Source organism: Bubalus kerabau, chromosome 2, assembly GCF_029407905.1.
Source record: "Bubalus kerabau isolate K-KA32 ecotype Philippines breed swamp buffalo chromosome 2, PCC_UOA_SB_1v2, whole genome shotgun sequence".
NCBI classification, from domain to species: domain Eukaryota; kingdom Metazoa; phylum Chordata; class Mammalia; order Artiodactyla; family Bovidae; genus Bubalus; species Bubalus kerabau.
The window spans coordinates 120,444,462-120,458,348 of record NC_073625.1 but is presented as its reverse complement, the minus strand read 5'-3'; the positions used below and the strand labels follow the sequence as shown (position 1 = coordinate 120,458,348).

The 13,887-nt window shown below is 42.7% G+C and overlaps 2 protein-coding genes across 2 annotated transcripts in view; both read right to left on the bottom strand.

The window, feature by feature from the left end:
• The window catches only part of ATP13A5 (ATPase 13A5), a 143,418-nt gene extending 139,226 nt beyond the window's left edge, over positions 1-4,192 (bottom strand). The window contains exon 1 of the mRNA XM_055570096.1: positions 4,124-4,192. Coding sequence (XP_055426071.1) covers positions 4,124-4,192 — 69 coding nt within the window. The remainder of the gene's footprint in view (positions 1-4,123) is intronic.
• Positions 4,193-9,077: 4,885 nt separating this feature from the next.
• The window catches only part of ATP13A4 (ATPase 13A4), a 128,353-nt gene continuing 123,543 nt past the window's right edge, over positions 9,078-13,887 (bottom strand). The window contains exon 31 of the mRNA XM_055570095.1: positions 9,078-9,663. Within this exon, the coding sequence (XP_055426070.1) occupies positions 9,451-9,663 (213 nt within the window). The 3' untranslated portion in view covers positions 9,078-9,450. The remainder of the gene's footprint in view (positions 9,664-13,887) is intronic.

Below are 13,887 nucleotides of genomic sequence, written 5' to 3'. Positions count from 1 at the left end.
GTTAGTGGCCATGCTTTCCCACTGAACTTAGCCAGCAGGTGATTGTTTTGTCAATAATGGAGTACTTAGTACTCTAACAAAGAGCAGGGACAAATTAGCTCATCTCAAAGGGAAAGAAGTCTGTCAACAGGCTTTCCTCCCACCAGGAACTGCTTTTTAACATAGAGTCGAGAATATAGCAGTGACATAGTATTTTCAAAGGAAATATGCCACAAAATATATCAACACTGCGGGAGATGGCAGAAAAAAAAGTGTAGATGAGTCTCTATGAGGACAAATGCAAGATAGGACATTTAGGGAAAAATAAACTAAGTTATTCTTTTAGGATTATAGTTCATAAATCTGATTTATCATCAGAATCACCTGGAGAGCTTGACAAAGCTATGATTCCTCAAGACTCATTCTGGAGATTCAGAGTATATCTGAGCTTGGGTGCAAGTCTTTATTTCTAATAAGCTCCTTGGGGATTTTCATGATGTATCAAGTTTGAGCACCATGTTCCAAAAAGAACTTTATGAAGTGCTGTGGACAATTCCTTGGAGAGAGTGGACAAAAAGATCAACCAAACACTACCTACAAATATGTCTGAATCTGGACTATTTATATAGGACTTTGCATCTCATGGGAGATTCTATAGACTCAGAAGTCATCCAGGAAGGGCCAATTCTAAAAAGCAGTCCTTAAGAGCAGTCAGATAATGGGACAAGAAGAGCTTCAAAATAAAGTCTGAAAAGAAATTTGGCTTTAGAAGTGTGAGTAAGTGATTCTGTAAACAAAAGCCAGCAGTAGGCCACCCTGCATCTCATTTTAAATAAATAAGGAGATTAACTAAGAAAATAATTTTAAACAATTAGCAAATAATAGATTATTACATTTTAAGTAAAATAAAATTAGATTCATTCAGTTCCTGCAAGTTTCTCATCAGTTCATTCATTCTCAACTTATGCACTTTTATTTACTCCTTAACTGATTCACACAACACATTAAATAGCTATATTACGTGCAAGGCCAAGATTTTAAAATCCTCCTTAAAGCTTGAGAGATGTAGGAAAAAAAATAATGTGCTGCATTTAATATTCTTTGATTTTTGCAGATACAAATTAGGTAATAAATAATATTTTCATGCCAATAGTCAGGGAAAGAAGATGTAGACACAGTAATTTGCTCAAAATTACAAATGAAAGAAGTCTGGGTTAGAGTTCAAACCTGCCTGACTCCTAAGCTTATGCTCTTAGCTACCATATGCCATTGTCTGAAAGAGACACCTTTGAGATTGACTTTATCTATCTGAGCACTGTTTGATCCCATTGATGAGGTCAGACATGGGGTACAGGTCAAGAGCCCATGACCTCAGCTAGCATGGCTATTTCTATGCCCACAAAGGCTAGCTCTGTCCCACCCTCCAGACTCCAGGTGCAGGCCTGAGTTCCCACTTTGCCCTGGGACACCTGCTGTGCCAGAGTGAGGTGTGGGCAGACACAAACACTTGATCTTTCCCAAATATGACTTTTGGTGTCCAGATCAAAAAGGTTATAGGTTATAGAATTTATCTAGGGAGGATCTGAACTTAAAAAATTGTCCCCAGATCAAACCAGTTTTCAATTAGTCATGGATTGTGGTTCAATGCTTGAGGCTATTTTAGCCCTTATCCAATTCTCAAGGGCTTCCCAGGTAGCTCAGGGGTAAAAAGAATCCTCCTGCCAAGGCAGAAGACACTGGTTCAATCTCTGGGTCTGGAAGATACCCTGGAGGAGGAACTAGCAACCCACTGGAGAATCCCATGGACAGAGGAACCTGGTGGGCTACAGACCATGTGGTTGCAGAGTAGGACACAACTGATTGGCTGAGCACTCGCACCAATTCTCAAGACTAACCTTGGCCTGAGTCAAGAAGTGACTCAGCTTTCAGGAAAGTGCATCCAGCCAGCTGTCTCGTACTTTGTTCAGTTCCTGAGCAGATCAGGAACTTGGTATGGCCTTGGGTCTCTGAGCTGTTTGCTCGGGGTGCTTTATCCCTAAGTGTTCCTGCATATACTTTCACCAAATGCACCTTCACCTCCTGGAGAGGTATCTCTCCTATCTTTGTAACTGATGTTTCCTTGGTCACATAAACCCAGGACTGTAGTCATAAACAGGGTCACAGAGGCACTGTCATGCTGAAGTCCCTCCTGGATCACTGAGAAGATACACAGAGTGCTACAGCATGCTCTTCTTTCCCCTGCAGACCACAGTCCACCAGCCCAAGATGATCTCTGATGCTTCCGTGAGGTTTCTGTGAGTTTTATTTCACCTGGAGGTTGGTTGCAGAGGACTGCAATCTGGATTAGATCAATCTCATTGCAATCTGGATTAGAGGCTCTAATCATATCTCCCCATCCTCCATCTCCTTTAGCTAGTAACTCCCTTAGCCATTTGGAGACATGCTCAGACTGTTTATAATACCTGTGTGATACCATCAGCCACTAGCAAAATGCCTCTTATTCTGGGGCTCACAGAGTAAGCCCCAGTCACCTCTCTGCCAAGTGACAGAGGGCACAGGTGGATTCCTTTCACTGTGCTTTTATTACATCCTGACACACCAACCACAGAGTGGGCTTCTATCTCTACCTGTGCCCCTACCCCTATCCTTCTCTCTCTCGGTATCTCTATCTCTAGCCCTTTCTCTCTGTTTTCATCACAGGCCCTTGTGAAAGTTTGTAAATTTAGGGTGAAACCAGAGAACAGATTGAAAAATCTACAGTTAATTATACTTAAACTTTTTCCCTCTTCCCCAGTACCCATTGTTTTGTTTTTCCAACAAGTTTGCCTGGCTCCATTCTCTCTTCCCTTGAGTTGAGTACCTTTCTAGAAGAGCCTTTGCATTCACAAATAAACTTCTAGTGTCCTCTATATACTGAGATGGTCTTTGTAGCATATATCTAGCCCTTCTAATTTCACAGCACACCTCCCCACATCTACTATACACATGGACAGCCAAATTCATTAAGCACAACTTGGGAATCACTATACTTTGTACTTATGGTTGCCTTTATTCATGTCCTATTGTTTTAGTTAAGCTTCTTTGTATTGAATGCAAAACAGATGTTCACAGACAAAGAAGGAGAAATAAATCAACAAAATGTCCCAGTGATTATATTTTTTATTCATTCATGCCACAGCTGCTTACAAAGCCCCAACCATGGCATTGTTCTGGGTGCAGAGTGGGAAGATGAAATGAATCAGGCTTTGTTCCTACCCTCAGCGAATGTGCTTCTAGTTAAAATGGAGTTGCGTAGACACTAGAGGAAATTGAAACACTACAGGATCATAATACAAGGTGAAAAGAGCTGCCTGCTACACAAAGGGTGAATATGTAGAGTGTGATGCATGTGTAGATAAAAGAGATTTCTCTTTTGGCTTGGCAGATTCAGTAGCATCCCAATTGAGAAATAGGTGGGATTTGGATATATGAAGATAAGAGTAACAATTATAGAGAAAACAGCATGAGAAAAGGTATTGAGGTGGAAAAATGGTTCCTGTATGCTGGGAATAACAAGTGAGTTACTGAGTGCTGGGAACAGTAGTTTGCTGCGTTAGAGAGTGCAAGGATGAGAAATGTCTGAGATGAGGCTACATGTGGCCATTGCAAGGGGTCTTAAATTCCTTTCTAAGCAATATGCATTTTATTTGGTAGATAACGTAGACTATGAAGGGTTTCTGACCATGGACAGAACATGATCAGAGTTGAGCAATAAAATTCATAGGGACCTAGAGAAGCAAAAACAGAAGAGAGACTTCAGTTGGGGAAAAGAGATAAGAGATTCTTAATTCAGACAAAGTTTTAGAGGGAAGGAATTTCTACATTCGAGACAGTGCCACAGGAGTGTTCAGGGGCTTAAGAACTGATTGGAGGGGGCACCAGTGAGACTATTTGTTACATGCTATGTTCGTTGCTACACAAGGAAAAGTCCTCACTTACCCACAAAGCCTTGATGTCACACAGAGACGCCACTTTTGGCTTGTGATACAATAGGAATGGTGTCCTGTGAGTTGTGCAGTGCCCACATTATCTCTGCTCTTTGTTCTTAATAAACTCACGCCCTCAGGAAATGCTCTATGTCTGGAAATTCTTTTCTAACCCTCACTTGGACTGCCTCAACACTTCTGGCAATATTGTCATCCTCACCCACACCTTCAAATTCAACAGTCTCCATGATCGATGTGTGTGCAGCATTTATCACAGGCCAGTACTTTATCAGATTTTTCATGGGGTTGAAACACTGAGAAGAGATAATAGGAATGAGAGAGCAAAGAAATAGAGCCAGGAGAGCCTGGATAATCCCTTGAACATGCTTCATTCAAACATGGAAGTTGCTCTACAACATGTTACATTTTTTCCCCCAGTGATTTTCCCCCAGCTGATTTGATTAGCAGAATCTGGCTAGAAGTGAAGACCATAAAGGATCTTCACTTGGAAGCCTAGACTTGGATATTAGACTCAGGTCGCCCATTCCTAAGTGCATGATTTTGAACAAATGGGATTTTTTTCGACCTCGGTCTCCTGAAAGTTTGCTCAAGTAATTATGTAGAAAACAAGCTGAGCTAGCAGAGCAAGGAAACCCTTGGATAAAGTGCTCAGCTCAGATCAGGCTAGACTTTTTGGAAGAAGTGACCAGTGAGCTGAAATCTGGAGGAGAAGGAGACGGCTGTGAGGAGGCGGGGTTGGTGGAAGTGGGGGGAATATTCAAGTGAGAGAGCATGGCAAGAGCGGCCTTCCTGATGAAGGAACAAGGTCGACAGGCTTGGGAAGGCCAGGGTGGCTCAGTCAACACCTCCAGGAGAGATACGTTTGGTCGTTGTTGCTTTTATTTGTATGTTTGTTCAATTCTGAAGAAAGTCAATTTGCTGATAAAGTTTAAAGGGTCATATTAACAAGTCTAAAGATATCAAAGGACAGACAATGTTGTGTGGCAGCAATTTTCAAGGGTTTCTTTTTCTTTCACATAAAAAAGTGAGCATAGTACAAAGCCGAGAGAGAAGTCATATGACCCTTTTACAGAAATTGTACAAGCAGAGGCTGAGCAAAGTTCAAGCAGGGATCCAGGCTTCTGCTTCTGAAGACAGAAGGCAGAAACCAGAACTCTGTCTGCTCTCATGACATCAGCTCTCAGAGCTCTGGTTTTAAATTTTATTCTCTCAGCTGTGGGAGCTGACCTTTTCTGTGATTGATGGTTAGCTCCAAGAGAACTTCTAGGAAAACTAAAAACTCTTTCTGGAGGAAATTATATTCATGATGACAATCCATTGGATAGTTGTCTTGCTTGCCTTCTTGTCTGTTGATGCTATGAACATCCCAGGGAGAACAACACAGAAGAGTGGCACTGCAGGGACTTCACGGCATGGGTCCCATGTCTGAAGCCAGCTCCAGGCTCCACTCATGAGTCAGGCGCCCTCAGACAGGTTACTGAGGCTTTGGAGGATTTATATGATGAAAAGAAAGAGGAGGGTAATCCTCACTCTGCCTTCCTCCTAGGGTTGTTATGAAGCTTAAATAACAGACTGAGAATGAAAGTATTTTGGAGACTATAAAGCCCTGTAACAAAGCAGGGAATAATCACATCTGCAGAGTTAGAAATGTCTGGTACTTTGTAAAGAAGTGGCTTTTTGGCCACATAACTGAAGGAGACTACCTCATTTTATTATCCAGAGTGAAAGACTTCACTGCAGAGAAAGAGATCGATTTTAGAACAACAGAATGATAGATTCTACTCATCGCTTTTGTACAGGAAAATTGATGATAGCACAAACTACATACAAGGCTCTGAACTGTCATTTTTTCCAGTCATCACATCTGCAAGTGTGCAGTGCACACTTCTGTGAACACAGAAGGACACAGATGGCACAGCCGTATTTCCATTCTCTATTTCCACCCTTCCATATTTAGTAAGGTGAGCCTGGAGACAGGGTTCTTCTCCATGGGTAAGAGCTGTATACCTTGGAGTGAAGATACAGGTGAAACTGTTACTCAGTTGTGTCTGACTCTCTGCGACCACATGGATTGTAGCCCACCAGGCTCCTCTGTCAATGAAATTCTCCAGGCAAGAGTACTGGAGTGGGTAGCCATTCCCTTCTCCACGGGATCTTCCTGACCCAGGGATCAAACCTGGGTCTCCCAAATTGCAGGCAGATTCTTTACTCTCTGAGCCACCAAGGAAGTAGTGGTAAAAGAATCTGCCTGCAGTGCAGGAGACCCAGGTTTGATCTTGAGTCAGGAAGATCCCCTGGAGAAGGGAATGGCTACCCACTCCAGTAGAAAATTTAATGGCTACTTTTAGGGACTTCTCTGGTGGCTCAGATGGTAAAAGAAGATACCAGGGACTCTCCCAAATGATTTAGACCAAGTGACTGTGTCCTTTTCTCCTCTATGTCCTGGTCAGGAAAGCACATTGGGTATGAGTAGTGCGGCCCTTGGGTTTGGGGCACTTTCTCATGTTCTTTTTCTTAAATATTTCAAACATTTCTTTCTGAGAAAATACATCAGAAGTATCCCCCAGTTGTCAATTTGTCAGTCAGGACCCCTCACTGTGCAGCTTTCTTCTAGATTCCTGTCCCTATCGGAAGCCACCTTCCAAGTGACAGAGCAGTCAGCCTGTGTATCCTCACCACAGGACCTCCCCCGCCCAGCCCCCCACAGGGTCCAGCTGCTGTTTTGTGCATGCAGCAGTCATAAAAACTCAGTTGGAGGCTGAGATCCAGGCTATCAAGTCTAAAAGGAATCCAGCAGGTAACTGAGTTTCATCTGATACTTGACTTCCTTTGCTAATTGATCTTCGAATACCCGTTGCAGACACCAGTGTCAGGGAGTGCACACCTTGTAAGGTCCCCAGCTTCCACCTCTGTCCACGCTGACTAATAAGGCAGCAGTCTTCGTGTCAGCCCAAAGCCATTCCCACCATGGTCTTCACCCATTGGTGGAGCCACCAGATCCTAGTCAGAACTTTCCCTCTCAGGTTAACCCCTTCAAGTATTTGAATGCCATTCTGGCATCTCTCGAATCTCCATTTTTCCTGGTTAAACATTTCCTGCTCTTTTACTCACTGCCTCTAAGATCTAGTTCGTCTCAAGAACCATGCTTAGAACAAGTCCCTTTTGGCCAAGGCTTTAGGGCTGTTTGGTGGGTAAGGAACCAGAGTTTTCCACCCCTGTTCCCTGCCAGCTGTGTGTGAATTGCTGAGGATGGAATCACTTTTGATCAAGACAAAAGCAACTGAGTTGCAGAAAAACAAACAAACACCTGTGGTTTGGGGTTTTAACACACCTCTAGTCCAAGGCTGGCAGGCTGCCTGAGATTCTTTTGAACTGGAGGCTCTGGTATTACAAAGGCTTGCCTCTTTGCACCTGACAAAGAAGAATTTCACTCTTTGTTTGACTGTGAGATCACACCGTGCACCCTGCCCTTGTTGGAGCTTAGTAATTAGGAGGCATTTGGAGGTTACAGAAGGTTTGCTCAGAAGATGTGTGTCCAAGGTCTGGCTGTGCTCTCCTTCCCCTGAATCTCAGCTTTCTCGTCTGTAACGTGGGGACGGTAAGCCCTCCCTTGTCTGAGTTCCGGGAGAACTAAGTAACTCAGATGGCTAGTGGAGGTGACATAATTGGTGAGAGGGGGCTCTTCAAAGTGTGAAGGGTGCACCCATGCTTGCTCATCACTAGGCTGTAGGCTGTCTCCAGCTTGCCCCTGCCCACAACTTTTGAAAAATGAGAACAACTATTAGTTTTAGAAAAGACATTTAGAGCTGTCCTATCATTGCCAAGGCTGACTTTGTAAAAGGAAACATTCCTTTCTGTACTGAGGAAGACAATGATCCTGCAGCCTGTTTTAATGATTCTCCACTCGCTATTTTAAAACCAGAAGGAACAAGGTGTCTTTGTGTCTGAGAAACACCATGTTCCAGAATTATCTGCAGTCACAAGGCACTGACAATGCTCGGGAGTCCAGCAGAGGAAGGGAATGCCTGCAGATATTCTTGGTAAGTAGCCAAGTCAGTCAGGGACTCACTCTCTGCCCTGAATATTCACTTAGAATTAGCTGTTTGCCATGAAAATGTTGCTTTTGCCTTAAAAATACTATTTGTGGATGTTTTCCTAGAATTCAGTGCTGTCTGCTGAGCTAACAGAAACCTGGGTGTTTTCTATGCCAAGTGAATTCAATATAAGCAAACTGTAGGAGTGATAAATTAAGGGAAAATTTTGCTTTCTAAAAACTAAAGCCTCAAACTTAAGAAATGCATAGGTTGTACGAGGACTTATGTTAATGATAATATAATGTTGTAGCACAAGACTAACTTTTCTCAAAAATAATGGAACAAAGGGGTAAACATTTCTGGAACTGGGCACACAAGATGAGGGGTTCCTAAAACGAAGAAGACCAGAGGGTTAGGAGACAGTTTAGTGGACAGTTCTAGTGCTCTGTGATGTGGCCTACTTCCCTTTCTTCCCCAGGAATGTAAGCCAGACCAACTAGACAATCTGTGGGGATGCTTGTTAAAAATTAAGAATGTCAAGATGGCAACAGCAGAGTACCAAACCAAGAATGGGAGCTTTCTGAGCCCTGGTTTGACCACCAGATTGCAAACCCATGAAGCCAGCGCTAAGGAGACTCTACTTCCAAGCTCCTTTGCCAAATTCCTGGTTAATGAATTGTGAGTGATGGGAGAGATGTGTGCCACCTTGGCACAGTGAAGAGCCTGCACTTTCCTTCCCTATCTCAGTACACACGGAGTTCTTGTGTTGAGTCAGTGGAACCACCAGATTGGAGCAGTCACCGTCCTGAGGAGGGCTATTCTAAAGAGTCACCTGGGTCAAGAAAGACGTTCTTGAGTGTAAAGACACTGAGATACTGGAGTTGCTTGTTATTACAGCATGGGCTTAGCCTGTCCTTACTAATACACAGGAGAGGCCAGAAATAGAAGAAAACATCTCAGATCTGAAAAGTACCACAAAGGAAAGGAAACCAGACAGTAAGGAGCAGTGTGATGGTTCTCCAGCATTTGTTTTTCCATCAATGAAATAAGAATTCAAAAATGATCTTTAACATGTTTATAGTTCTATGCTACTTTCCCTCAACTCATTAAAACATATACATCTAAGAAGAAAGATTACATACTCTCCTTCTCCTTCAGCCAGGCAATCTCTTGGCCCATTGCCATCCCTGGGATATTCTTGAGTCGTTGAACACCTCTAATACTTCCAGAAGCCAGGAGAAAAATGTTCTCCTTAGGGCAGTGTTCAGCTCTGTAGAAAGTATCTTATCAAAAAGACTTTAATTTGTCACCATGATTGGATAGGTTTTTGATTCCAAAACCTCCAACTGATATTATAAGAGTCTTGTTGCTTAAAAAAAAAGTAAAATAACTGAAATTGGTCCCTTTTGTCATGGTTTCTATGTTATATAAACTTGGATATCACATTGTCTTCATAGTTGATCCTCGTTGCTCTCAAACACTGGGTTGCTGTAAGACACTCCCCTGCCACATTCTGGCATATCAGAGTAGGAGGTCTGGTTTATTGGGGGCCAGCTGGGGTCATTGGCCAAGGCTCTCTGCAATATCCGATACTGGCTTTTTGACTGATAGCCAAAACATCTTTTGATCATCATCCATAGGGCTCTATTTTCAATAATGGCCTCCTGCAAAATAAAAGAGTTATTGTTTACAATCAGAGGTTGTTTCCAGAATATAGTCCTCATAAGGCACTACTGCATTGACTGCTTCAATCTAGCTTGACAAAGATCTTAAGTCTCTGCCTCCCAAGGTGATTTCACATGAGAGGTCAAGACCTCTCAGACTTTTACATTTAAGAAACACTTCTGGAAGAGAGTTTCTGAAACAGAAACATAGCTTGAAGTAGTCTGCCTCAAGGATGAAATTTCTTTTGAATTTCATCTGTATCTTAAATGTGAAGTGAAAGTTGATGAGTTGTGTCCGACTCTTTGCAACCCCAACTCTTTGCAGTCCATGGAATACTCCAGGCCAAAATATTGGAGTGAGTAGCCTTTCCCTTCTACAGGGGATCTTCCCAATCCAGGGATTCAACCCAGGTCTCCCACATTGCAGGCAGATTCTTTACCAGCTGAGCCACAAGTGAAGCCCAAGAATACTGAAGTGGGTAGCCTATCCCTTCCCCAGCTGATCTTCCCAACCCAGGAATTGAACTGGGGTCTCCTGCATTGCAGGCAGATTCTTTACCAACTGAACTATCAGGGAAGCAGTGAAAGTGAAGTGAAGTCGCTCAGTTGTGTCCGACTCTTTGCGACTCCATGGACAGTAGCCTGCACCAGGCTCCTCCGCCCATGAGATTTTCTAGGCAAGAGTACTGGAGTGGGTTGCCATTTCCTTCTCCGGGGAATCTTCCCGACCCAGGGATCAAACCCAGGTCTCTCGCTTGTAGACAGACGTTTTACCATCTGAGCCACCAGGGAAGCAGTAAAAGCATCTAAATTCTGCAGTTCACTCCATATCACATCTATACATGATTTAATATGCTGCTGCTAATTTAATATAAATGACACTTAAAATACCAAATGGTATTGACCTTATAGAAACCAAGTATATCCCAGCATATCATTGTGTAACCTTGAACACAGGTAAAACTGGGAATGTGGGCCACAGTTTTGGAGTTGGACAGATTTGAATCTGAGTCCCAGCTCTGACACCTACCTCCTGTGTGCAGATTAATTATCCCATCTGAGCCTCAGTGATTAGAAATAATAATTCTGTCCTCTTGGATTTGTCATTGGGATTGTATAACTCTTGTTACCACAGAAGGCGATGGCACCCCACTCCAGTACTCTTGCCTGGAAAATCCCATGATGGAGGAGCCTGGTAGTCTGCAGTCCATGGGGTCGCTAAGAGTTGGACATGACTGAGCAACTTCGCTTTCACTTTTCACTTTCATGCATTGGAGAAGGAAATGGCAACCCACTCCAGCGTTCTTGCCTGGAGAATCCCAGGGACGGGGGAGCCTGGTGGGCTGTCGTCTATGGGGTCACACAGAGTCGGACACGACTGAAGTGACTTAGCAGCAGCAGCAGCAGCTCCTGTTACAGTGCAGGGCATGGCATGGCATGGCATAGCTGCCTCCCTTTACCATTCTTCTAAACTATTCATTTAACAAAGGGTTTGGCATTGCAGCCTTTTTCATATAAACCTCTAAACTTCCCCTACAAATATTTCATTGCAATCCTTTTTCTAAGATAGCAAAAGATATGTCTCTTCAAAAACATTTTATGTCATGAGTTAAACTGAACCTTGAATAGAGCTCAAGTTGTAACTTATAACACATAGTGCCTAAGAGGTTATCATGTTAATTTCATTGTTTTATCACGTGTGGCCACAGAGATAGACCATCTTAGAAGTTATCATGAAAGAAACAAAGAGGAAAATATGAGGGCCTAAGAGGTCCCTCAGAATTAGAACTAGTTTTGCTGTCTGTCACTGGTGTTTTTGCTAAACTGAAAGAGTTAATTCTGTAGGATTCTACAAGGAATTTTGCTAGAGATAGTGGTTTCCTAAAATCCACCCATCTTTGACATCTGAGTACACTGCTTATGGAAATCAAAGAGAAGAGCTAGTCTGAATATTCCTCTAAAAATTGATCATCTGCTGATCAGTTAAATACTCACATAGCTATCTCATCAGCATCTTGGAAACCTTAGGAAACGCCTCGCCAGACCTGTTCTTCTACATTCCCACAGCAAAGTTTTTTTGTCCTTAATTAACTAGAGGACAGTAGTTCTCTTTAGAGCTAGGATAAGGTAGGATCATGGGTATTTAATTGAAGATTTTAAAATCCAACTTACATCCAGGAAATCTTAGCAGACTTCAGACAAAACAAATCAACACACACACACACACACACACACACACACACATAAACACACAGAAAGACTTTAGTGCTCTCCACCATATCTTGAACTTTGTTACAATTCTAGAAATGTGATAACCTATATTACTTTGCTGCTCTGAAAGGGGAAACCAAAGAAAGCACTTGGATATTTGTCCTGTCATTCTACATTGTAAATTAGATACAGAAGGAGAAACAAAAGGAAAGCCTTGATAACACACCATTTCTCTAAAAAACAAACAAGAAACAACAAAAATTTTATCACATGAACTCTTGACAAACAATTCAAACAATTCATATGTATCTATATATACACACATACATATATATACACTTACATATCCACACAAATACATAAGTAATACAAGGAGGGCTGTTAAAGCTGTCCACATTAGCTCCTCTGCCTATAAGAAGGAGGTTGTTAGATCGTGAGATTAGCAAGTATAAGGTCTCATTCAGACTTGTTTTGTGCATATCAAATTACCCTCTCCATATGTGGGGTGGGGTGGGGGTGTGGGAGTGGGGGTGGAGGTGGACAGGCTCACTTCTTAAATTTAAGAATTGAATAAACCTTTATGCTCAGTAGTGTCCAACTTCTTGTGCCCCTATGGACTTCAGCCCGCCAGGCTCATCTGGTGGTGGTTTAGTTTCTAAGTCATGTCCGACTCTTGCAACTCCATGGCTTGTAGCCTGCCAAGCTCCTCTGTCCATGGGATTCTCCAAGCAAGAATAATGGAATGGGTTGCCATTTCCTTCTCCAGAGGATCTTCCTAACCCAGGCATCAAACTCAGGTCTCCTGCACTGCAGGCGGACTCTTTACCAACTAAGCCATGAGGGAAGCCCTTTGCCAGACTCCTCTGTCCATGCAGTTTGCCCAGCAAGAATACTGGAGTGGACTGTCATTTCCTTCTCCAGGAGATCTTCCCAAGCCAGAGATCAAACCCACGTCTCCTGTATTGGCAGGTGGATTCTTTACCACTGAGCCACCTGGGAAGCCCAACTCTATGAGATGAGTTACTATTATTATCATCAATTTGCAGATGAGGAAACAGAGACTCAGAGAAGTATAGAAACTTGACCAAAATCAGCCAGCAAGAAAGGGTGGAGCCAGGATTCAAAGTCAAGTAATCTACTCTGCAACTATATTCTTATCTGCAAATATACTGAAGGAGAATGGTTTTCTGTAGGGGGCTTATGGCAGGCTTTGTTGCTTGATTACCCTACAAGCCATTCCTCCTGGCTCCTCCTTGCCACCTTAAAAAAATTATAACTAGTCCAGGACAATTTGTCTAAGTTTTTGGCATAGATCCACTTTACCAGAATCCTTTCCTACTAAAGCTGACAATGAGACATAGTTCTAAGCAATGAGACATAAGAGGAAGCTCACTGGTGAGCTGCAGGAAAATTTTTTGTTCCCTGATAAAAGGTTCATACTTGTGAGAAAAAAAGCTTGCTGGTACCTCTTCTTCCATTTTTTTTTACCTGCACTGAAAACAGACCTCAAACCCAGCTAACACAGCTGCATGGGAGCTAAGCTGAGCACCATAAGCAACAAGCACAAATATGAAAGGTCAGCTTATAAGGATGGTGAGACAGAAAGGTAGAAGAATGCAGATTCCCAATAATGCCATAGAGACCCTAAACTAGACCTGAAGCCACTGGCTTCCAATCTTCTTGCTAAATGAGTTAATAAATATCTTTATTGTTTAAACCACTGTGAGCTGAGCTTTGCTACTTGCCTAACTGATCCGTGCATCAGGAAAAATTCATGAACAGGATAAAACCACAGCTGTGCCACAGAGGATGGGATGGTATTTCAGTATGTAGAAATGGAGAAAGATGTTTGAAACAGAGGAAATAAAGTGATCATGGACAGGAATAAAATACACATAAGATTATCCCTTAAAGGGCAAGGACAATTGTCGGGGTCCAGCCCCGGTGGATCCAGGGAATTCGAAGCGGGGACGGCGTCGGCGAGGATCAAGAAACAACTGCTTAATTAAACTT